At 40.6% G+C, this 26,735-nt stretch overlaps 1 protein-coding gene across 1 annotated transcript; it reads left to right on the top strand.

Annotated features, from left to right (window-relative positions):
* Positions 1–718: 718 nt before the first annotated feature.
* CPOX (coproporphyrinogen oxidase) lies at positions 719–15,341 on the top strand. The gene is made up of 7 exons (XM_027556782.1): positions 719–1,425; positions 3,727–3,870; positions 4,957–5,067; positions 5,677–5,818; positions 8,209–8,427; positions 12,272–12,376; positions 13,301–15,341. Exons 1-7 carry the CDS (start codon positions 885–887, stop codon positions 13,386–13,388), a joined length of 1,350 nt encoding a protein of 449 aa, XP_027412583.1. The 5' UTR covers positions 719–884; the 3' UTR covers positions 13,389–15,341.
* The last annotated feature ends 11,394 nt before the right edge of the window (positions 15,342–26,735 follow it).

The following is a 26,735-nucleotide window of genomic DNA, read 5'->3' as shown; positions in this document are numbered from 1 at the left end:
CAAGACAGCAAAAGAGACACAGATGTATAGAACAGTCTTTTGGACTCTGAGGGAGAGGGTGGGATGATTTGAGAAAATGGCATTGAAACATGTATAATATCATATAAGAAACCAATCACCAGTCCAGGTTTGATGCAGGATACAGGATGCTTGGAGCTGGTGCACTGGGATGACTCAGAGGGATGGTATGGGGAGGGAGGTGGGAGGGGGGTTCAGGATTGGGAACACGTGTACACCCATGGTGGATTCATGTTGATGTATGGCAAAACCAATACAATATTGTAAAACAAAACAAAAACAAAAAAACTAGTTCATCGGTAAGGAGTTTCCCAGGCTCCCCCCACAATCGTCCAAGCTCTAGAAGCCTTAGAGGACTAGAATTGGGAACAAAGGGAAACACAAGAGTCAGGATTTGCAACTCGATATAAAAATAAAAGTTGGGGCAGGGGTCTCTGGCCGTATTTCTACTCTGCTTAGCCCTTGGCTCGGCCAGCCCTATTTTGCCTTCTCCTTGTGATTGGTTGAACCGACAGAGGTTGTATGTGATAAGAAGGCCTCTTTTATCTCTGCCTTCGCTTTCCCTGCCCTCTCCTACCCAGCACCCCAGCTCTCCTCCCATGGGATCCGCCCTTCTGGGGACGCTGGATTCTTTTATCTCGCCGGCGCGCCCCTGCAGGCGGCGATATGAGCCGGGACTACAGATCCCGGCATTCCTCACTTCCCGCCCGCCGCCGCCGCCTCCGCCGCCGCGGGGGATCGACCCGGTAGTATCTCTTCTCCAGCAAAGGTTCCCAGTACCGGCGCCACTTGCCACCGGGGATCTTGGGGGATTCAGGGGCCGGCCTGCGGGAGGCGGGCACTGCTCAGGGTGACAGCGCGAGAGCATGGCCATGAATCTGCGCTGGTTGAGCGCGGGTCCCTGCTGGCGCGCGGTGCGGGGCGCTTGCGGGGAGCTGCGCGCCTACGGGATGCTGCGCGCTTGGTCCCCGCGCTGCGCAGCCGGACGCCTGTGCCGCCCCCCTGGTACCGCTTGCGGCGAGCAGAGCCGCGGGCTGGGGTACGGACCCCCCGTGGGAGGCGGCTCCCGGCTGAGAACTCGGCTAGCCGCGGGGCTCGCGGGGCTGGTGGGACTGGCCGCCGTCGCCTTCGGGCACGTGGAGCGGGCCGAGATGGTGCGCAAGAGCTCCGGGGCGCAGAGCGCATCTCTCGGCAGGCCCGAGGAGGAGGACGATGAGCTGGCCCGCCGCTGCCGCTGCTTCATGGCCCCGCCGGTGACCGACCTGCGCGAGCTGCGGAGGAGGCCGGACGACATGAAGACCAAGATGGAGCTGCTGATACTGGAGACCCAGGCCCAGGTGTGCCAGGCGCTGGCACAGGTGGACGGGGGCGCCCGCTTCTCTGTGGACCGGTGGGAGAGGAAGGAAGGTGAGGAGGTCGGCCCCTAGCGGGGGGTGGAGATGGGGAAAAGAGGTCGGGTTTTAGTTTGCGGGGAGAAAATGACTCAGAATAAGGAATGGGAGTAAGGAAGGGGTACCTACACAGCGGCTGCCAGGTTAAAAGGTTCACCTTTAAAACGGTTGACACTGACAGGGTCATCAGCCCTCACCTTGCAGGTGTGGACCCAAACCTGCTGTCACTCTAGTACTGAACATTTCCAAAGTCTGCAATTTTATATGGCACTTCTCAAAGAAGTCTTAAGGTCAGTTTTAACCCACAGGCAAGGATGCCCAAGGTTGTAATTCAGCATAGGTTTGTCTCTACATTTTATCTCTTTCTCCGGGTTCGTTTACCCATTCTCCTTCTCTGGAGATGGAAAGAGAAAGTCTCTTCCTTACTGTCAGCTAGACTCCTCCTGCTGAGGGTGTTGTGTCATTGTGTCTTTTACCCAGGTTTTGCAAGAAATGGCTAGCAGTTCAGCCAAGTGCACCCGTTATATTTCCTGCTAGAAGAATCTTTACCTCAGTTGGCAAAATACTGAAGTATTAAAGCCCAGTTCTTATAGAGTCATATATTCATGTTATTACCTATACGGTGAAACCCTGTATCTTGGTTATAAACTTAAAGGATTTTTGATCCTTCTTACCTGGAAATACTACAGCAACTTCTTATCAGCTGGTTTTGGATTGTGATATTGACCCATTTATTTTAAATGAAACTAAATCTGGTTTTCTTAGTGTTTTCCATCTTGTAGCTTTTTTTTTTAAGCCTTCTTCTTTTTTTTTTTTTTTCCTGGCCTTGCCTCGTGGCTTGTGGGACCTTAGTTCCTTGACCAGGGACTGAACCTTGGCCCTCAGCAGTTACAGTTCAGAGTCCTAACCACTGGACTGCCAGGGAATTCCCTATCTTGTAATGTTTATAAGTGAAGACTGTTGATTCAGGAGACAACCTGGACTGGCTGTGTGACCTTCGAAAGTTACTTTTTGTGCCTCTGTTTCCTCATCTATGAAATGAAATTTTATATGAGGGTATTGTAACGATAAAATAACATGACTATATATGAACTGCTGCAGATACTGTTTGATGCTTAGAAAGCACTTAGACAAATTGTTTGGGCCATTTGCTAGTTGTGTGTTTCTGGAGATGGTGTTTTGCTTTCTGGGCCTCAGTTTTCTCATTTGAAATATACAAGGATTGTACTGGATCCCATCCAGCTCTAAAAATTCTTAGAAATAAAACAAGCCAAACATGAAACTTCAGGAAACAATTAATTCTAGTGTCCTAAAAAACAAACATACCAGCTACCGGGAGTAAAGCTCATACTGACTCTTTGCAACCCCAGGGGCTATAGCCCCCCAGACTCCTCTGTCCAAGGAATTCTCCAGGCAAGAATATTGGAGTGGATTGCCATTTCCTTCTCCAGGGGATCTTCCCCACAAAGGGATCGAACCGTTTCTCTTACGTTTGCTGCATTGGCAGGCGGGTTCTTTACCGCTAGCACCACCTGAGAAGCCTTAAAGGTCATACACCTAAATGTTAATATGTATCTCACTCAGTTTAAGCCTCCGAATCCCTTAAGCATTCAAATATCTACTGTTTTTTAATTACCTCTAAACAAAATGAAAAGGCAAACAGCACACTTGAGAGAAAAACAATTGAAACAATATGGAACTCTTAAATTTGGTAGTAATAGAACATTCTTCAAATATATTCATTCCAGTTTTTAATCTTAGTTTTCTCACATCCCATAACAAATAGATGCCATTCTGATTGGTCTTATTTAAAGGGAAACTATTTCAGTAATTTAGAGGATGATGTAAGGATGTAGGGGCTTCCCAGGTGGCTCAGTGGTAAAGAATCTACCTGCTAATGCAGGAGATATGGGTTCCAAGCCTGGGTTGGGAAAATCCCCTAGAAAAGGAAATGGCAACCCACTCCAGTATTCTTGCCTGGAAAGTCCCATGAACAGAGAAGCCTGGTGGGCTACAGTCCATGGGGTTGCAGAGAGTCAGACAGGACTTAGCAACTAAACAACAACAAACAATGACATAGAAGAAATGGTGATGTGAAGAGTTAAAATATTTGCTAATAGTCAATAGAAAATATCATAGTGCTAAGCTGGTTATCTAATTTTATTGTACTTAACACTTATAAATATACTGATATTATGGACGATTTGGAAAGTAGAGAAGGAAGATAACTCCTAATCCCACTTTCTTCTTGCAGCAGTAGTTTTCAGCTTTGCACATACCCTTACATTCTCTCCTCATTTTACATTTCTCTTCACAGGAGGTGGTGGCATCAGCTGTGTACTTCAAGATGGGCATGTTTTTGAAAAGGCTGGGGTTAGCATTTCTGTCGTTCATGGAAATCTTTCTGAGGAAGCAGCAAAACAAATGAGAAGCAGAGGAAAACTACTGAAGACAAAAGATGGTAAATCAGACAATCTCGGTTCAGTTCAGTCCAGTCGCTGAGTCATGTCCGACTGTTCACGACCCCGTGGACCACAGCACACCAGGCCTCCCTGTCCATCACCAACTCCTGGAGTCTACTCAAACTCATCTTAAACTCATCTCCATTGAGTCAGTGATGCCATCCAACCATCTGTCGTCCCCTTCTTCTCCTGCCTTCAATCTTTCCCAGTATCAGGGTCTTTTCAAATGAGTCAGCTCTTTGCATTAGGTTGTCAGAGTATTGGAGTTTCATCTTCAACATCAGTCCTTCCAGTGAACACTCAGGACTGATCTTTAGGATCTCCTTGCAGTCCAAGGGACTCTCAAGAGTCTTCTTCAACACCACAGTTCAAAAGCATCAATTCTTCGGTGCTCAGCTTTCTTTATAGTCCAACTCTCACATTCATATATGACTACTGGAAAAACCATAGCCTTGATGAGACAAACCTTTGTTGGCAAAGTAATGTCTCTGCTTTTTAATATGCAGACAATCTCAGCAGCCTTTAATAGTTCCTGCAAACCTTTTCTCTCTATAAGTTTTATTTGTAAAATTAACATTGATTCTGTAAAATTCCATTCAGGTGCGTATACCAGATGAGCCTGTTCACAGTTACTCTTTTTTAATGACAACCCACTCCAGTATTCTTGCTTGAGGAATTCCATTGACAGAAGAACCTTGTGGGCAACAGTCCATGGGGTCGCAAAGAGTCAGACATGACTGAGCAACTAAGCATACACACAAACATGTAGTATATATACACACACACACATTTGCACATAGGCACATGTGCTAAAATGTTAACAGTTGTCTGTTTGTTCGTTTTTTGACCCTGAGGTATGTGGGATCTTAGTTCCCTGACCAGGGATTGAACTGCAGGCTTTCGGCAGTCAGAGCGAGGAGTCCTAAGCTCTGGATCACCTGGGGATTCCTTACAATTATTTTTTTAAAATTATGTTTTAAGAGATAAATTAAAAAGCGGCCTTTGAAAATTGATTCAGAAACCATGTCGGAGTTAATTTGTATCAAGCCAGGTGTTCAAGTGCAGTTCTCTGTATTCCTTTCCAGGTAAATTGCCGTTTTCTGCTATGGGCGTGAGCTCTGTCATTCACCCCAAGAATCCTCATACTCCTACTATCCATTTCAACTACAGATACTTCGAGGTGGAAGAAGCGGACGGTAAGTGTCTCAAGCTGTGAAAAGTATTATTGTGCAAAATGAGTATTTTAAAACAGGTTACTAAGCATAACATCTAAAGTCAAGAAAAATCAAGTACAGTCTTAATTGTTTCAGGAGGCACGTGAAGGCTTACTCCTTGGCAGGTGCAATGGATTGTATACACTAGACGTGAAAAGTGAAAGGAGTATTGGCTGGACTCTGATGTCCCCATATTTCCTCCAACACAAGGAATGGTGTAATGCACCTGAACCAAAAGTGCACATAGGGGTCTTTGCAAATAGCAGTTTATCATGAACAAAGGGAAACCTCACGGGCCCTGTTAAGTTGCCATTGAGAACTTGCTTTTGGAAATTATTTTCCGCATACGTAGCTTTGCTAGTCCCAGTCCATTATCAGTGGCTTTAAGATGGGGTACAGTTGATCATGCCTCGTGATGTAAATATAGTTCCAGCCTCTGTGTGCCATTAGTTGGGCTATTACCCTGTCCAAGCTCTTGAGCAGTGCCTGCCGCTGCTGTGCGTGCCTCTGCAGGTGATGGCACTTAAAGCAATGTGCCTAACTTTTCCTTTAGAGCAGCATCCACTTGAATCACGTGTCTTGATTTCGTAGGTAACACCCTGTGGTGGTTTGGTGGTGGATGTGACCTTACCCCAACATATCTGAACCAAGAGGATGCGGTCCATTTTCACAGGACTCTCAAGGAGGCATGTGACCAGCATGGTCCAGATCTCTATCCCAAATTTAAAAAGTGGTAGGTAAAGTTATTGAACTATTCATGATCCCTACATGTTTACCATTCCTTCTGTAGCTGCTGAAGGCACTACTGTGTCACTACATACCTTTTGCAGCTTATGAAGGTTGAACTGTTTTCTTTGCCCAGCAGAAGTGAGATACCAGTTTTACATGGTTTTAATGTTAAACCAGATGATTAGTATATAAACTTGAAGGTGATCTATGCCTGAGAATCAGAGGCTTTTTAATCCTAAGTTGGGATACAGTAAGTCCCCTACAAATAAACAAGTTCCATTCCGAGAGGGCGTTCATAAGTCCAGTTTATTCATAAGTCCAACAGAGTTAGCCTAGGTACCCAGGTAATATAGTCGGTCATATAGGATTGTACTGGAATAGATTTATAATGTTTTTCACACAAATAATACATAAATAGATAAACAGACAGGAAATAAAACATTTTTAATCTTACAGTACAGTAACTTGAAAAGTACAGCATAGTACCAGCTACAGACTGCCATTTTTGTGCTTGCTTCTGAGCATCCTGGGCTTGAAATAAGGATACTGAACACTGTGTAGTACTGTACAGTAAAGTGCACAGAAGCACATGTACTTGCAGAGGATGCATGCGTGTGACAGTGTACACCAGACATGGGAACTAACTCAGAAGATTGGGCATGCACAACTGTAGAATCTTTGAAAATTTGCAACTTGAAGGTTTGTATAAGGGACTTACTGTATTAAATTCTCGCCCCACATGAGGATTATCATCTCGTTGTTGCCATAGAAATGTGTTCGAGCATGGGAAAAGTTGGAGAACTATTAGGGGAGGTGCAAATGTACTGGAGATTTGGGACAAGGAGAACACTGGGATTGGAAGCTTTGTGAAAGAAACTCTTAATGATAAAAGAGTTACCCAGGGTATTTGATAGATATGAAATGGAATCTCTGCATAAGTTATCTGGAATAAGAATAAAGTATTCATCACTGCTTAGAACTAAATGCCATTCTAGAAAAAGGAGGAACAGAAAGGGTTTGGGGTGGGTTGTTTTTTGCTTCGTTTTTAGTGTTAATATTTGTAGAATCTTGCTGTTATTTATGTAAGAATATGGAGTTCATTTTAAAATCTTCAGAAAAGATAAGATATTTACATAACCTCTTTTTGATTTGACATTGCCACTGAACACTGCACAGCCATGGACACAGAGGTGTAAGAATTGTTTTTTTGTTACATATTAGCTTCCTTCCAGCAGGAGAATGGGATATTCTCTTTTTTTTTGGTTTGCTTTTATCCCTGTTACTGAAGAACTTTATCTGAGTCGTATTAAGAAAATATCTCAGATACAGGCTAGTTAAAAAGTTTTTAGTGTATTTAGTTAAATCTCTTAATTTCATAATCCCATGAATAGAGATGTGGAAATAATATGATTTCATTAAAGCTGGCTTTACAGCCTTGCTCTGGCTGTTCTTTAACTCTGTTAATAAAATGTATGTGTGGAAAAAAGTCAAGAAGTTGCAGTCAAGGTGAATTATACCAGTGCATCAGTTCTAGGGATATGTATCTTCTGCCCCTCCCCCCCGCCGACCTTTTAAAAAATTTTAAACTATTAGGGCTATTTTCACGATAACCTTTCAGTAGTTTTTAGTTTTTGTTTGTACAATTTTTTCTGTTTACAAACCCTTTTATATCGAGATAATGGAAAGAAGTTAACTATTTCCACGAAGTCAGCTGTACCACAGATTTAGCAATTAGGTGACTTAGGAAATCTGCTCTAGTAGGCACAGGTGGGGAAGACTGGAGAACAAAGTGATAGTCTCATGTGCTGGTTCAGAAGGGCAACCTTTAACGTTCTGAGGACTCTTATTCTCTGAACATTTCCTTCCACCGACCCTCCCCTGAGTCACGCATACTGTAGAGTCATCACGTTTTATTGCTGAGAGAGACCTTAGAGGTAATTTACTGATTACCTCTAAGAACTGAATTCAGAGAACTGATTCAGAGAGCTTAGGGGTTAGCACCTGGTCATGGACTTGGTTGGTGTCATTGTTGGTGAAGGGTTCCTGCCTCCTGCAAAAGCAGCAATGTTTCCGAGGGCAGCAGCATCACTTGTTTTAAGAAATAAGAGTATTAAGAGCGGACTCTGTTTTTCTTTTCAGTAAAGGTCTTACAATGCCACGTTAGATAGATATGTATTCACTTGCCTACTTGATTTGTAGGTAAAAGTGTAAGTGTTTTCTACATTGGTAATAACTGCAGGAAATCTGTCTAAAAGTCTAGTTTCATTTCAGATGTGGACGAAAAGAAAGGGCACTGTGCTGGCATTAGTCAGGGATGGTGCTATAAGCTGAAATGCTCACACTGATTTTCACACACGTCTCTTTTTCCTTCTGTGGTCTTGCTGTGTTTTCCAGGTGTGACGATTACTTTTTTATAGCCCATCGTGGGGAGCGGAGGGGTATCGGGGGTATCTTTTTTGATGACCTCGACTCTCCATCCAAGGAGGAGGTGTTTCGCTTTGTGCAGAGCTGTACCCAGGCGATCATTCCTTCTTACGTCCCCCTTGTGAAGAAGCACTGTAATGACTCCTTCACTCCCCAGGAGAAGTTGTGGCAGCAGCTCCGAAGAGGACGGTGAGTGAGCGATGAACCCTCTCATGTCATAAGAGGTGGGAGGGTGGAGCGGAGCAACTGTAATAACAGTGGCTGATGGTCATCTTGGGCAGTACTTTGTCAGAGCTGTGTTAATGCTCACCCTGATTTCTTTTCATAACTAGATAAATAACAAAGTGAAGTAAAAAAACACTGTCAAATAGTGTTATAAAAAGAGCAAAGTTTGTTTAATCTGTCTGTACATTAGAGACTCATATTAGGCTTATAGTAAGTACTTGTTGAATTGAATTCGGCTGATTTCTTTTAGTTTGTCTTCAAACAATACCTTCCAACCTTCTGCCAAGGTAGGAGAATCATTTAATGTTTTTGCTGCTTTGTAAATTCTGAATCATACCTTTTTTTGTTTAACGTCAGGTTTTCATGGAAGTCATTATACTGAAAATGATTGTTTTAGAAATTGTTAGTTAGGGAACTGTAATGATATTTGTTTGTTATGGAACTGTTCATATGTGCTGGCCAGTACATTAGGCTGTTTGCCTCTAATTTTCATCACAAACCTGTGGAATTGGTATAACTATCATCATTTTACAGATGATAAAACTTAGTGAAGTAAGTCCCTTGCCCAAGTTTACACAGCTGGTAAATCAAAGATCCCAGATGTGGAACCAGGTCATTGTGCCTTCAAAACTTGCAGACCTTCTTCCATGTGAATGGTTAAGCAGTTAGTGTTTCCAGCCACGGTGCTCACTTTGGCCACCCTGCTTTGTGCGCTGAGTTGGTGAGCTCAGTTGGATGACCCACGTGAGGGCATCTTCAGCTGGGGTGTGATTGTGGATCTGCTGCAGATTAGCCACTGTTTCTCATTACCATCTTAATCGCATGTGTTCTACTGGTCCATGCCTACAAAAATGGATTTTCTCATTTATATTAATTCTGTCCTGGGCATATGAAGCTTTAGGAACTTAAGGAGATAAGGCTAATGCCCTGAAAACGTTCACTTAGATACTGTTCCAAGTCTTAAGATAAATGTTTGTTGTTTACTCTTTCTTAGAACTGCCTGTGCCTGCCTGCTCCCTGTGTATAAAACTCGGGAAAATGAGAATTTCATTGTGTTCTCGTCAGACATGTATTAAACAGGGGCATTTTTTTTTAGGACGGGTGTGTTTTTTGGTCCTATGGTTTCCCAAATACACCCTTACTCCTCCTTCCCTTTCTCTTGACATTTATTGTATGCCCCCATGGCTAGGGCCCATGCTGGGCAGAGATGTTCACAGTTTAGTAGGGAAGACCATCCCAAGAGGGTAAATTAAAACTCTGGAAGAAATGAAAACGTAAAACAACAAAAAAAGAGAAACTAAAAATTAATAAATAAATAAACCAAACTCTGTGGAAAGTGCAATGTTCTAGTTTTACGTGAGATTTCTTATGCAAAGCCAGCAGGGTTTGTGACTACTTATGAGGTGAAGCCTTTAAAACTTTTTGGACATAGGAATAATGTCTTATTCTGTTTATTATTGTTATTAATTGACAGTGTATTTTGAGAGTTCCATTTGTGTGTATCATTGCATGTCGTGTTTTTTGAATTGGGCAGAATTCAAAAATTTGGCAGGGGTGTTAGGTTAATTTTCTGTGGTGTGGTGGGTGACGATACTTTCAAAGAGAGGCAGAGGCCCCTTCTACTGTCCTTATCTCTGGGCCTTAAAATGGCAGTCAATTCTGGGACTTAAGATAACCCCAGCTCTTTTTTTGTGGTTTTGAGCCCTGACGTCACTTTCTTACGTGGCATTCATAACCCATTATCTATATTACTTTTCCCCACTTCCTGTCGCCCCAAATACAACTTTCCCCTGTGGTAGTCAGGCTGCTTATCTTTTGACTTTACAGCCTCTTTGGCAATCTCGTTTAGTCTTGTGGTGGTAGACTGGTAATGAACCTGCCTGCCAATGCAGGAGAGGCGGGTTGGGTCCCTAGGTCGGGAAGATCCCCTGGAGGAGGAAATGGAAACCCACTCCATTATTCTTGCCTGGGAAATCCCATGGACAGAGAAGTCTGGCAGGCTACAGTCCATGGGGTCTCGAAGTGTCAGGTACGATTGAACACACGTGCCTGCCCTCAGTTACTTCTGTTCTCTCCCCACACCTTGAACCTCCAGTCTTGGAAGGTTCTTTTCTAGTTTCTTTTTCAGAGAAACTAAACATCTGTAACTTGTTTTGTTGTATTTTGGGACAGGGAAACAGGATACAAGGTAGATATCAGTTATATTAAAGGGAATGGGAATGGCTGAGGTTCATAGTTTACAGATATCTCGGAGTGGATAAATGTATGGAAAGGATCGGAAAGATCAGATCTAAGCAAAACCTGGTGAAAGTCAGGCTAATACACAGGAAGGAACATTCCTGTTGAGTGAATGTTGAAGGAACATTTCCTGTTCACTCAAACAGGAAAGCAGCACAAGGATTCGCTCATGAGCACAAGAGGCTCATTTGGGAGCTCCTTACAGGGGTCTCTGAACAAGACATCAGTACAAATAGAGAATCACAGCCATCCCTTAAATATCACATTTCAGAAAGATAACATCAGGGGTGAGAAAGGGAGTTGAGAGACTGATGTTTTTTTTTCCTGTGGTCTTAGGAAGAAGTTAAGAAGATTCACTTAAGTTATCTTTTGAAACAGACTAAAGAAGGTATTAGTTATTAGTGCACAAAACTTAGTCGTTGATAAATGATGAGAAGTAGAAAGGGATCCATGAATGTAACTTATTAAATTTTCTCAGAGCCATTGGCAAGTTTCCACAGTGAAGGGTGCTTTCTAAAAATTGAAGCACTGTCGGAATCTAGAGAATATATATATATATATATTTTAGTTGTGATTAAATTACAGTAACCAGTGCATTAATGATAATAATATCTGAGGGAAGTTTGGACCAAGAGAGTAGTTTTTGAAGGAGTTGAGAAATGATTTGAAGGGGGAACTGTTTGTTGAAATTTTTAGCTTTATGAGTCATTTTCAATTCTTTTGGCTAGTAGAAATGATCTTTTTGAAATATCTCCAAGAAGTTGGAGACAAAAGACCCTTTTATAAAGAATCTTTTGATGTTAAAGGAAATCACAGATTTTTAAGCTAGACAGAGTTTAGATATGACTCTGTGTCTGTTAATGGAAGACTTATATCCTGAACCAGGTTTTAGTTGATGTTAAGGATATTTTTCTAAGAAAATAAAGCTAAGCACTGCAACTCAAATCACTACTACCTGTCATTATGACTTTTGTCATCAATCTGCAGCAAGACAGAATTATATGACTGCTTATTAATGCTATTAACTACTTTAAGGAAAGGAAATATCTGGGATATGTTAGTAACTATAGATGATAGAGTTCTGTTAACTGTTCTTGGCTTTTCAGTTACAAGAACTTTACACTGTCTTAGTTCATGTGAGTTATTAGCAGTAGAATGAAGTCTTTGACTCAAACATCTCAGACTCTATGGGAGACCCAGAGAGAGCTGCTCTATCCTGATAAAGGGTGCCATTTGCTTTTCTTGTTTTTGTGCCTTCAAGTTCTAAGCTTTGTGTTCATCCTGTTTATTTATTGCAAAACATAACCTTGTTGTTTTGTAACTGCTGTGTGCTGGGGCTGAATCTATATCCTCTTGTTTGCTGGGTAGAATACCCTTTTCTTTACGCCTGTCCGGATGGAGAAAAGTCAGCTGATGAGACTGGTGTTTCCTGTGCCAGTTACAGCTGATGGGGTGGGGCTGGTGGGAAGATGCCCACCAACCCCCACACACCTTCCCAACCCATCAACCCCCCATGAAGTATAAGACTATACTCACCAGCTCTTAATCTTTTTTGATGTCTTCATCTCAGGTATGTAGAATTTAACTTGCTGTACGATCGGGGTACAAAGTTTGGCCTCTTCACTCCGGGATCGAGGATTGAAAGCATCTTGATGTCTTTACCTCTCACTGCCCGGTAAGCATAACTCATGAGAATGATAGTTACTCCCCACCCCCCCAGTCCTCTGACCCCTACAAAGCATGAACATTGATACCACAAATAGCTTTCCTAAAGACTTCCTTGGTTTTGACTTTGCTGTCTTTATAAGAAAATCACAGGCAAAAAAGGAATAGGCAACAGCCTGCAATATGTATATGACCCCAAGAGCCCAAGATATTTATTATTCAACCCTTTTCAGGGAAAGTTTGCTAGTTGTTTTAGTTGCTAAGTCGTGTCTGACTCTGCGACCCCATAGACTGTAGCCTGCCAGGCTCCTCAGTCCGTGGGATTTCCCAGGCAAGAATACTAGAGTAGGTTGCCATTTCCTTCTTCAGGGGATCTTCCCGATCCAGGAATTGAATCCGTGTCTCTTGCCATCAGTGAAGCCCAAAGTTTGCCAGCCCCTGGTCTAAACTAGTGTTTACCAGAGTTCATACTACAGTTTAGCCATTTTCACCATTGTTTATATATTTGTATATAATCTGACATATTATTTACTTAAATTTTATACTCATATTTTTCAGAGAGAAGATTAAAGGCAAACCAACATTTTTGTCATGAATAGAAATGAACACATTAAAATAAAAGAAAAAGTACTAAGCTAAAAAAAAAGTTTGCCCATGGATCATCTGAGGTTCTATACTTCACAAAACCCTAGATTGTAATAAAAGTGTGTTTTGGCTCTGGAGTATTAATATTAGTTAGACTATGCTCCAAGAATTATTAAGAAACTTTATTTCTTTAGCAGCAAATATTTTTTGAAAGCTTAGTGAAGACAAAGAGTTAGAGGACTTTTTATTACCCTTAGAATTTTATTTAGTTTAGATAAAGAGGTGTGTATGTTGTTATTTATTTTTTATTGTTATTACATGTGTTTGCTTCTGTTTTGAACCTTCATAGATGGGAGTACATGCATTCACCCTCAGAGAACTCTAAAGAAGCTGAAATGCTGGAAGTTTTGCGCCACCCGAGGGACTGGGTGCCTTGATGCAGACAGAGCAGCCTTCCTGGGGCCTGGGGGACACTCAGTGCACTTCCTGATCCACTGGCCGACACCACCCCCACGGTGTGGCACGTAGTTACCTGTGTCTTAGAGCTCAAGGCTTCTTTCTCTACCCTGGAGTCTGCCTCCTTGACAGGTGGTGAAATGTGTGTTAAGCACTGGACGCTTCCGCCAGATGCTGTTGGTGGGTGGTGAGGTGGCACCTTGTCAACTAGTTGATGTAAAAACTCATTTGTACTTTAGAATCATTTTATATGACAAGTTTACAAACAAGGACATTGTATTTCCAAGAATTGGTTAAGGGGATCTAACTATTATAATTTGTTTCAGGAAACTTCTCATGTTACTTTTACTTCATGTATTTTTTAAAGATTTAGTTTCTGCCACAAAAATCTGTTTTGGGGTAAATTTTATTTTCATTAATTCAATAAGATTTAGAATGGTAATTTTAGAAAGCTGCTGGAAACAAAGGTAAAAATTTTACTTTGTCATTGCTGAAGTTTCTTAGATCATAATCTTTATATCTTTAGAAACCATAATTTGGTAAAATATTCATTTTTATAATGATAGATATTTAGAAACACTGGAAATTTTCTTAATTTCTGCATGTGTTACAATTCAGTGATTACCTACAGTTAACTGTAAAGTAACATCACTGTTATTTAAACAAGAAATATCTAAGTGGCAGTTTTGATTTTTGTCGATGTTGAAAGTCTATGCACTTTTCAGCATGAAAGCTTATATCCTTGAATTCTGATATTTGCACACTTCTATTCCAGACACTTCTATACAGAGATTTAGACTAAGGACAATCCGGGGGATTTGTGAATTTAGGGAATGTTTCTCATTTAGGAAGTGAGAAACATTTTCCTTCTCTAATTAGAGCAGACAACTAATGTAAGAAGCATGTAGGCATTTTATAAACATATTTCTTAGAAGATGGATGAATTGAAATCACCCTCTTTTTAAATTAGAGATTCTGCAAGTCTTAACTTTGCTCCTAAGAGAAAATCACAACAGAGTTTCTGAGACTTCTTTGTTCAAATAATAACATGAATGTATTTTATTCATAATATATTGTAGTTTATAAGGAATGGTATCTCCCTACACGTTATTGAGCATTATTTTGGAATATGTTGAATGTATGGTTGTGTGTGACTCTTCAGAGCTTGAAGATGTGTGACTTCTTCAGTTCTCTTCCCACAAGTATGCTGATAAATTTTGTTATGAAGTATAACTAAGGAAGGTTTGTATTTTTCATTTTTTCTAGGATAGTTGATTTAGGAAAGATGAATATTTTTTAGTACTAAAACCATAATTCCTCATTCCTAAATATTTTAGCCAAGAAAAATGTAAGTTTTGTACTTGAGTTTTCATAGCAGGTTTATTCTCAATAGCCATTTGGAAATAACACAAATGCCCGTCAGCAGGTAAATGGATAACCAGGTTATAAGATATCCTTATGTTAAAATACTACTCAACAATGACAGGAAACGTCTACTGATAAATGCAGCAACATGGGTGAATATCAGAAAATGGTTATGCTGAGTAAAAGGAACCAGATACAAAAGAACACACTCACTGTATGACTGCATTATATGAAAACCTAGAAAAGTCAAAACTCTTAACAAGAGAAAGCATATCAGTGACTGCCAGGGGCTGGGTAGGGAAATTCACTGTGAAAGGGAACAGAAGAATGTTTTGAAGTGATGCAGATATTCGGTGTATTGATTGTGGCACTGATACCAGACTGTATACATTTATCAGAGCTCATTGAGCTGGACACTTAAAATCATGGAATTTTATTTTGTTTATGACTTATAATTCAACAAAGTCAGACAAATGAAAAAAAATATTATTAGGCATATAGGAGCAAATGTTCAGTATACTTCGGTTTGCCTTTTACAATAAAAAGTCCCTATCATATAGATCTGCCAACCTTGTGTTTGGGGTTATTGGGCTCTGGGCATTGGACTAATATAAATTTCATAAATTTTGGGTACATGTCAGTTTTTTTATACTCTTCGGTAATCTTGTCTTTTTCTTACAGATGAGACTATAGGGGAAAAAATAGCAGAATTGCGTAACTATTGGAAAATCATTCTGCGGTTATTCAAAGTGAATTTTTGTTTCAAATGTGTATTGATAGAGTCTGCTGGAGGCCCAGGGTACACCTCTAAATGCTTTGGACACCTAACTGCTGCTGTCTCACACATTATATTGATGGTCATAAAGGGTAGAAATTTGGGGGAGGGATATAAATGCTTTGGAGCAAATTTCTAACCTCTACTTTATGACTGTATTCTGCTTACCCACCTGTTCAACTGAGTAATTAATGAGATAAAAACTTCTGCATGCTAAAGAGTGTCAGATTAGAAGACCAAATAATCTTTTTTTTTTTTTTTAAATGCTTTATCCTTCCACGAGTCATTTGCTGTTACAGTTCATCACGGCTGGAATCGTGTTCGGGTTTGTTTTACTTGCGTCTGTGCCTGGTTAGGCTGACTCAGAGGATAGGCTCAGCTCCCATGGTGGATCTAGTGTCTGCAGGTGGCTCAGAGCACACGTTCCGCCCAGCAAGGCAGAGGCGGTGTCTTCTGATCTCACCCCAGAGGCTGTGCAGCGTCGCTTCACCTTCTTTTAGTTACAAGTGAGTCACTAAGAATGACTCCTGATCCACAGGGGCAGGAACTGTACCCCAGCTCTCAGTGGGAGGTGTGCAGTTGTGTGATTCTCAAAATCACAGAATAGATTTGTGCAATTGTGTGATTCTCAAAACCACAGAATAGATTTGGCACCCCTCCCTCATTGCCCTAGTCAAATCCTGTTGTGTCCCCCTTTGAAGTGTTTTTTTTCCCACCTCTGTCCACTGCTATCACTGCTTTGGTCCCACCTTCCCTCTCACCTGAATGTTTGCAATCTACCACCTGCCCTTGGTCACTCTGACCTCCATCCTCTCCCTATAATACTTCACTGAACCCCATAATTATGCCCTCAAATGTACTGAGCAGCCTTCCTTCTCCTACAGAGAAGTTTCTAAGCTCAGTCTGATAGTGAAAGCCATCCACCATCTTTTCCCAGATCTGTCAGCCTTAACTTCTGTTTCCACCCTCCCCTGTGTGGCATTCTCAGACTCATGTCACCACCCCACGTTTTTCTGAGCATTTCAGAAGTTTCTACTATCCGACCTGTGCTCAGGCTGCTGCTATCTCTGTTTGGAGTCTCTGTCTCCTTCAGCACAGTTTAGTCATCACAGTCTGTATTCGTATAGTCATTCAGTGTACACTATACTTATTTCAAAATATTTAAGATGAGTCTATCCATGGGGTCACACAGCAGAGCATCCTCATTTATAACATCTACCTTTGGAATGACGTGTCAACCTTTTCCTTTCAGCATTGTTTTACAACATTATACTGTGGCATTGATAGCTTACGGTGAATGAGGTTGGATTCATGATCTCGGAAGAAGTTTTAGCGTTGGGACCAGGGACCAGCCTTGATCACTCAAGAGCTTTTGTGTAGCAGTTTTATAAAAATGTAAAGAAGGGCAGAGAGAGCTTCTGACATAGACATCAGAAGGGGAACAGAGAATGCCCCACTCTCTAGTCTTAGCAAGGCCTTATATACTTTTATCAGACCCACTCCCCCAACATGCATCTTAAATTAACAGGCTTAGAGTTGACAACAGAAAGGTCTCACCAGGCGGGCTCCCACAGTATACAAGTTTTAAGAATAAGATTAGTCAGAAGGTTCTTGTTGCGGAGAAACATCCTTGAGCAAGATACATTGTTATATTAACTAAGACAAAGCAATGTAGAAAAAAAAGTTTGTCCTTTTCTCCTTGAGCGCCTCAGACCCCTCTCTCCTCCTTGAGACCCTGGACTTAACCTACCTAGGAATTTTGGCTTCCTTTAGAACTGTCTCATTCCTGGTCTGTGAAGACAGAAGTTCCCAGTATACATCTTTTAAGAACCCATTTAGAAATTGTTTTCAAGAGTGTTTGTATTGTTGCTGTCAAATATTAACTATGTATTCGAAATTCCACATTTATAGAAAGTTGCTTCTTTCCAAATAAACATATGAATTCTACTTTCATAATAGACTTAAATTAGCATATTCAAGTTAGTGAAGCTTAGACATTTACAATTTACAGTTACTGATTATCTTTGTGTTATGACCTGAAACTGGCATGGGTCGCACAAAGTAAACCTCTCAGACCTGTTTCTATAGGTGGTTTTACTCTACACACACCCCACATCCACTGGCAGAGCAAGGTGATTAAACTGTTCCCATCTTCTAATCGGCACACTTGATTTTGATTCTAGAAGTTAAACATATTAGTATTTTAAAGTATCCTTCACTTACTAATTCCTGTTCACATTTCAAAACATGTTTGAATGTAACACTTGACATACTCGAATCCACCATAGTTTCAATCAGTTGACACAAATTCAGTCACTTAGGAATGCAAGTTGACTTTGTGGTCATGTAAGAGTTGCTGCATCAACTCTGTCATGAATGTATTTTCTTAGAGATGGTTAGGGAGGTTCCAAACTAAAGTTCACAATTAAGTTGTACTAGTTGAGAATTGATGCTTTTGAACTGTGGTGTTGGAGAAGACTCTTGAGAGTCCCTTGGACTGCAAGGAGATTCAACCAGTCCATTCTGAAGGAGATCAGCCCTGGGATTTCTTTGGAAGGAATGATGCTAAAGCTGAAACTCCAGTACTTTGGCCACTTCATGCAAAGAGTCGACTCATTGGAAAAGACTCTGATGCTGGGAGGGATTGGGGGCAGGAGGAGAAGGGGACGACAGAGGATGAGATGGCTGGATGGCATCACTGACTCGATGGACGTGAGTCTGAGTGAACTCTGGGAGTTGGTGATGGACAGGGAGGCCTGGCGTGCTGCAATTCATGGGGTCACAAAGAGTTGGACACAACTGAGCGACTGAACCGAACTGAGTTGAAGTCTCTGTTATTTAACAGCAAGTGAATAATGGATTTTTAGAGTAAAAGTCTTCCTAGTTGTTTATCTGTGCTTGCATGTGTGTGTGCATACTAAGCCACTTCAGTTGTGTCTGATTCTGTTCGACCTTATGGGCTGCAGTCTGCCAGGCTCTGTCCACAGGCAAGAGGACCAGAGTGGTTTGCCATGTCCTCCTCTAGGGGATCTTCCCAACCCAGGGATTGAACCCATTCTCTTATGTCTCCTGCATTGGCAGGTGGGTTCTTTAGCACTAGCACCACTTGGGAAGCCCTTATCTTATGCTTACGTATGATAAAATGTGCTTCTGTTTTTTGATTTGATGAGGCATCCTGAGGCTTTTAGAATACTCCATGCTTGCTGCTTGACATCTTTCTAACCATGAGTATAATATGCAAAATTTCGACCCAATTTATCCATTCTTTTAGTTCAAGTTGTAGTTTAACTGTGAAAAATAATTTGGTAGATATTCTCAATATTTAATATTGTCAACTGAAAAAAGTACACAAGTAAAAGTTGAGAGTCATGTTTTATTTGGTGACCTTACTGAACATTTTATAGCCCAGGATGGCAACCTCTTAGATAGCTCTGAGAAATAGTTACAAAGAGGAAAGGGGGCAGCCAGGATATAGGGGAGTTTTTGCTGGAAAAAAAGTAGTCAAATATCCATAGATTACTGTAATCACAAAAAATCCCAGATATCTTAAGGTAGTGATTTTAGTGCTTTTCTATGTATGAGGAGATGCAAGAGTCTGGGCTCACTGAAATTATTCCGTTGACATACATCTTAACTAACGCCAGTATTTGTTTTTTTTTCCATCCTGAGTTCCCTTCAGGATGTACTGTTGGGGGTGGCTGCAGAGGTTGATAGCTTTATGGCCAAAACTTATTTGTTCACAGAAATGTAGGTTACATTGTCCATAGTATGAATACAAATTAACTTACTAACTTATGCTGAGTAACTTTTAATTCTTTAGTGTGTACTTGATCTTAGGCTATTAAACAAGAGGATGGCTTTAAAATACTGTGAATATATCTCAAGGAAACAACACACACTTTTCATCTTCACCTCCCTCTTATTTGATGAAGTGAGGAAGATATGGTATCTCTCTTGTAATAGCAAAAGGTGGTCTGCTCAGCTCCACCTAGCTTTGTTTTCTGTGCTCCCTCGGACAGAATTCCTGATTCTCAGAATCTGAGCGGAAGAGCATGGTTGCTGCTTTATGTCACTACATTTGAGGTGGCGTGTTAAACAGCAGTGGATAACTAGAAGACGTTGTGTGCTGAGTCATTCAGCCGTGCCCGACTCTTTGCAACCTGATGGACTGTAGCCCACCGGGCTCCTCTGACCATGGAATTCTCCAAGCAAGAATACTGGAGTGGGTAGTCATTCCCTTCTCCAGAGAACAGATTGAATGTCATTTAAAAAATGAGAAGAGTGAATTTGGTGAGCTTGGCATGCCTGCAAGGCACCTACACCTGTATTTGGAGATGTGAGTCTAAAGCTCAAGAGAGAGAAGTTAAGTCTAGAAATATATATTTACCAATTGTTTGTGTGAAGGTCTTAATTGAAAAAATAGGTGAGCCATCTGGAGAAGCAAGTGTAATGTAATAAGAAAGAGTCAAAGACTGAACTGGGGGCAGAGAAATGAGCAGGGAGAAAGGTGTCAACAAAGGGTCCTGAGAGTAGCTCCCTGAACAAATGGAATAGGGAGGAAGGGAATCAAAAAAGACAAGTTAGGTGTGATTGTAATTAAGGGTTAGAATGTTACTATGTTTCTACATAGACTATATTAAAATAATACATGCTACAATAAACATGTTTGATAACTTAGGAATTAAGTTCAGATTTTTAGAAATGATCTTAGTCTATAAATTACCAAGGTTTTCTCAGGTACTAAAATATGTTAGGTAATAAAATTATTTTCATTGCCATATATTGGATAGTGTCTTTAGTTTCTCAGTGTATGTTAGTTGCACAGTTCAGTCACTCAGTCATGTCCCACTCTTTGCGACCTCATGAATCGCAGCACTCCAGGCCTCCCTGTCCATCACCAACTCCCGGAGTTCACTCAAACTCAAGTCCATTGCGTCGGTGATGCCATCCAGCCATCTCATCCTCTGTCGTCCCCTTCTCCTCCTGCCCCCAATCCCTCCCAGCATCAGAGTCTTTTCCAATGAGTCAACTCTTCACATGAGGTAGCCAAAGTACTGGAGTTTCAGCTTTAGCATCATTCCTTCCAAAGAACACCCAGAACTGATCTCCTTTAGAATGGACTGGTTGGATCTCCTTGCAGTCCAAGGTACTCTCAAGAGTCTTCTCCAACACCACAGTTCAAAAGCATCAATTCTTCAGCGCTCAGCTTTCTTCACAGTCCAACTCTTCACATCCATACATGACTACTGGAAAAACCATAGTCTTGACTAGACGGACCTTTGTTGGCAAAGTAATGTCTTTGCTTTTGAATATGCTATCTAGGTTGGTCATAACTTTCCTTCCAAGGAGTAAGCGTCTTTTAATTTCATGGCTGCAATCACTATCTGCAGTGATTTTGGAGCCCCCAAAAATAAAGTCTGACACTGTTTCCCCATCTATTTCCCATGAAGTGATGGGACCAGATGCCATGATCTTCGTTTTCTGAATGTTGAGCTTTAAGCCAACTTTTTCACTCTCCTCTTTCACTTTCATCAAGAGGCTTTTTAGTTCCTCTTCACTTTCTGCCATAAGGGTGGTGTCATCTACATATCTGAGCTTATTGATATTTTTCTTGGCAATCTTGATTCCAGCTTGTGCTTCTTCCAGCCCAGTGTTTCTCATGATGTACTCTGCTGCTGCTGCTGCTAAGTTGCTTCAGTCGTGTCTGACTCTGTGCGACCCCATAGACGGCAGCCCACCAGCCTCAACCGTCCCTGGGATTCTCCAGGCAAGAACACTGGAGTGGGTTGCCATTTCCTTCTCTCTGCATATAAGTTAAATAAGCAGAGTGACAGTATACAGCCTTGATGTACTCCTTTTCCTATTTGGAACCAGTCTGTTCTATGTCTGTCGAGTCCAACTGTTTGTGACCCCATGGACTGTAGCCCACCAGGCTCCTCTGTCCATGGAATTCTCCAAGCAAGAGTACTGGAGTGGGTAGTCATTCCTTTCTACAGGGGATCTTTCTGACTCAGGGATCGAACTCAGGTCTCCTTCACTGCAGGTGGGTTCTTTACCATCTGAACCACCAGGGAAGCCCAGTTTCTCAAGTTTGTGTTTAAATATGAAATTCTTTAGGGTGTCCCTGATAGTTCACTCGGTAAAGAATCCGCCTGCAATGCTGGAGACCTGGGCTCGATCCCTGGGTTGGGAAGATCCCCTGGAGAAGGGAAAAGGCTTCCCACTCTAGTATTCTGGCCTGGAGAATTCCATGGACTGTATAGTCTGAGGGGTCGCGGACATGACTGAGCGACTTTCACTCACATGAAATTCCTGAAGGAACCAGTAGGTGGAGCCCGTTTGCTCAAGAACATCTAACCCTGTGTTGAGTTTTGTTTTTGTTTTGCTGGTGGGTGTTGAGAAATTGAAGAGAAAGGGAGCAGGGTGATGAGAGAGACATAGAACAAGACAGCAAAAGAGGAGAGGGAGGCAGGAAAAGGGAGGAGATGAAAGAGAATGCAGATCTCTCCTTCGCTGAACTGTGGTATAGTCGGAGAGACTATCTAAAGGAGTTATCACATATTTAATCAAGCACAGTTAATTCCACTATGATGTTTCTGTCTTATCAAATGGCTCCACCCTGTTTCACTTCTCTTAAAGACAAAGAGATTCTAAAGTTGGCAATGTCTATAATCCGAATAATTTTGAATGTCTAAAGCAGGGTCTTCATCTTGAGTTCCTACAGAATTTCTGAAGTGTGAGTTGCCTGAAATCATGAGAAAATGTGTGCCTTTTTCTTTGAGTTCCTGATGTTAACTTGACTCAAAAGGATACATAATCCTGAAAAGATGGAGCACCACTCATCTGAATCGAGAGGGTGTCTATGCTCGTGGGAGGGAGTGAGGGGTGGACGTGTGATAGTTCTGTGAGGAAAAATAAGAAAACACCCTCTCTTCAAAAGTTCTATTTTTATGTGTAATGTAATTATTTGTCCATAATAAATTAGTACATTAATGCATATATTCACAAATAAAGATATTGGGGGAGTATTAAAATTAATGACATCAAAATTTCAAAGATTTCTGGTAAAAATAGTGTACATTTTTGTCCTTTTAAAGGACTAAAAATGAAGTTGGAGAATTCAGAAAGCAGAATATCTTGATAAATCAAAGGAAGAAAAAGATAACAATAAAGTTTGTTTTCTTACCCCAGGCTGGTGTCACCAGGGAGGAAATGAAAGTATGCTAATATCTCATCAGTTTTAGAGGGACTAATGGATACTGTCTAAAAGAAATGGAGACTGTAGATGTTAAATAAAGATGTTGTAGTAGAGATGTTCATTGGAATAAAAATATAAACTAGGATTATCCATAAAACTCACAAACATAATATGAGGTGAAAAAAGCAACCTGTAGAATAAAACGTGCAGTTTGATTCTATTTGTATAAAATTCAGAAGATGCAAAGCTAGGCCATAAACTGTATTTAGGTGAAAAAACTAAGGAAAAGCCAAGGACAAATACATTTCTGGTGAGTGGGGAAAAGGACTGAGGCAAAGCTTCCAAGAGCTTCAAAATTAGCAGTGTGCTATTTCTTAGCTGGATTCTTGTATGCAAGCAGCCATTTCAGTATACCAGGGGGATTTTCCTTAATATCCTCATATTTTCTAAATATTAAAAAACAGTAAACGTTTAATTATACCCTTTAAGCTAGGGCAGAAAGATTCTTTTACTTTGATACCAGCATGTATCTACTTCTGTGAGTTTTCCTTTTGGCATCCTGATATGTGTTTCTTTAAAAATCAAGTATTTTTCCCTAATATTTAAATCAGTGTCAATACTTTATGGAAATTTTGGAAAACAGCTGTATCAAAAGGAAATAATCGTCACATTTTGTACCACTGTTCAGAAATAACTATAACCATAACCACTTAATATTTTGGTGTAGTTCTTTCTAGCTACCTCATGTAAATTTGAATTTAGTCAAGTCATACTGTATATACAATTTTGCATACTAATTTCCCCCCTTAACTTTATATCTTAAACACTTCCCTCTGTTATTTAAAATCTTCAAAAATACAGGACAGGCTGGCACCGCAATAGGGGTTTTCTTGAAAAGTGACCTCCTGACTGAGGACTTTTCCCTCAAGGGAATTTCACCTACAGCTGGGCAGGAAATTCAAGAGCTCTTTTCTAGAAAACAATTTCATAGAATAGTTCTAGACAAAAAAAAAAAAAAAAAAGCTTTACCCCTAGGAGGGATCTTTGGCATTTTCACCATGCACAACTATTTTCTTATCCTGCACCCTCATACGCCCGACATCTAGCGTTTTCAGTCCAATTTTTGTTGCCTTTTTAAGATCATAGATCATCAGATATTTGAGGAAAACTTCCAAATATAAGAGAGAGAAGCAGAGAAAACAGACATCTCTAATTAATATTCTCAGAAAAGAGATTGAGCTGATCATTTAATAATATAGAAGTTAACAGAAGATAGATCTAAAAGTTTTAAAACAAGATGCTTTTGTAGATCAGGACTACGGATAGATGACCAGGGGACAGAGAATTGCTACATTTCATTATAAACCTTTATTCCTATTTGATTTTTTAAAATTTATTTTATTTTATTTTTTAACTTTACAATATTGTATTGGTTTTGCCATATATCAACATGAATCTGCCACAGGTATACATGTGTTCCCCATCCTATTTGATTTTTTAACTGCTAACATTTATCAGATTAATTTAAAAGTAAAGGCCGTGAATTTTTTTAAGATCTTACATTTTACTTAAGATCTCAAAACCCTTATCATTCTGTATACTTTTCCATCATATAGTTGTTTCTTTTTTTTTTTTTTTGAAGTTTGAGAAGATTTATTTTATTAAAATTTTTTGTCTTTTTTTAAAATTTATTTTAATTGGAGGCTAATTACTTTACAATATTGTGGTGGTTTTTGCCATACATTCACATGAATCAGCCATGGGTTTACATGTGTTCCCCATCTTGACCCTCCCTCCCACCTCCCTCCCCATCCCATCCCTCTGGGTCATCCCAGTGCACCAGCCCCAAGCACCCTGTATCCTGTATCATGGACTGGTGATCTATTTCACATATGATAATATACATGTTTCAGTGCTATTTTCTCAAATCATCCCACCCTTGCCTTCTCCCACAGAGTCCAAAAGACTGTTCTTCACATCTGTGTCTCTTTTGCTGTCTCGCATATAGAGTCATCATTACCATCTTTCTAAATTCCATATATATGCGTTAATATACCGTATTGGTGTTTTTCTTTCTAATGTACTTCACTCTGTATAATAGGCTCTAGTTTCATCTACCTCATTAGAACTGATTCAAATGCATTCTTTTTAATAGCTGAGTAATATTCCATATTCAAAAGCAGAGACATTACTTTGCCAAGGAAGGTCCATCTAGTCAAGGCTATGGTTTTCCCAGTAGTCATGTATGGATGTGAGAGTTGGACTGTGAAGAAAGCTGAGCGCTGAAGAATTGATGCTTTTGAACTGTGGTGTTGGAGAAGACTCTTGAGAGTACCTTGGACTGCAAGGAGATCCAACCAGTCCATTCTAAAGGAGATCAGTTCTGGGTGTTCTTTGGAAGGAATGATGCTAAAGCTGAAACTCCAGTACTTTGGCCACCTCATGCGAAGAGTTGACTCATTGGAAAAGACTCTGATGCTGGGAGGGATTGGGGACAGGAGGAGAAAGGGACAACAGAGGATGAGATGGCTGGATGGCATCACTGACTCTATGGACATGAGTTTGAGTGAACTCCAGGAGATGGTGACGGACAGGGAGGCTTGGCATGCTGCGATTCATGGGGTCACAAAGAGTTGGACATGACTGAGCGACTGAACTGAACTGAACTGAATATTCCATTGTGTATATGTACCACAGCTTTCTTATACGTTTGTCTGCCGATGGACATCTAGATTGCTTCCATGTCCTGGCTATTGTAAACAGTGGTACAATGAACATTGGGGTACATGTGTCTCTTTCAATTCTGGTTTCCTTGGTATTGATTTTTTTTATCGTGAGTTGCCATTACCTTATCAGTGTTTTAAAGACCTCTTCCTGTTTTTAACTTCGTGTTAAGATTCATTAAATGCACGGAATCTTCTAACTAGTTTAAGAGTCAGATATGCTAGGAAAGAATTATTTAACAGGTTCTAATACTCAAGATCCATAGAACTTTCAGTGTGGTACTAAAGTGTCTTTTCTGTCTATACTAATAAGTAAAACTATTTGTCATAAAATAAAAAATCACAGATTTCATACATATCAATGTATATAGGGAAGGCATTTCAAAGGGTGGGTGCTAGACAATGTCCCAGATGTGTGACTTCTTTAAAGGTTCTGCTTGGGAGATTAGAAGTTATATTGAAATCAGTGGCCATCTAACAACTTGACCACTGTTTCTGGGGTTGTATTTTTTAAACATAGCAGCCCTCTGGCTTAACCACAGAAGCATCTCATGAGTTATAGAGGAACTTGAGCAGAGTTGTATTTGTAAAGAAAGAAACCTAAAAAAAATAATAAACATTTCCGTTTTTATAGATCTACTTTGTTTTCTTCAAATTATGTTTTAGTGACAACTTGAAGGACTTGCTACCAGTGGCTGAAAACCTCAACATGGTTTCCTTGGCAATCAGTAGAATATGAAATGGAAATGAAAGGAAAGTTACCTAATGAAAAGCTCATGACTCCTGACTGCTCCTCCTTGATCCCCTCCAGATTAGAGGAAATTCAGTGGAAGTAATGAGCCAGCATGGGACTTGGAACAAGTAATCTGGCCTCCTCCCTGGACTGTCGATCAAACAATCTGTGTGCTGCCGCTATAATGTTATTAATTCACGGTTGGATCGGTGTGAGATGCACCACAGGAGAGCAAGGAAATCAGACTGAAAGATGTTTTCTATTTAGGAAAGATGAGTTGTTAGATGGGGAGTGCTTCTTCCTGAATGTGGGCTTACTCTCAATGTTTCACCCAGGCCAGATCCTCGCGTGGGCAGGTGGGTGATTCCTACTCTTCTTTTGTGGTATGACATTCTGAGTTCACTGTTGTTTGTTCCTTGTGATTTCTAGTGTCTTTCTGTAATCACAGATAGTCAGAAAAGCCCTAAAGTCCTCTTATTGACATAGCATGAAATTTTATCTGCATTTTTTTAATTTAGAAAAATATTTTAGAAT

This window comes from Bos indicus x Bos taurus, chromosome 1 (genome assembly GCF_003369695.1).
Source record: "Bos indicus x Bos taurus breed Angus x Brahman F1 hybrid chromosome 1, Bos_hybrid_MaternalHap_v2.0, whole genome shotgun sequence".
Classification (NCBI taxonomy): domain Eukaryota; kingdom Metazoa; phylum Chordata; class Mammalia; order Artiodactyla; family Bovidae; genus Bos; species Bos indicus x Bos taurus.
The sequence above is the reverse complement of the archived record's forward strand: the minus strand, read 5'-3'. Positions and strand labels throughout refer to the sequence as shown.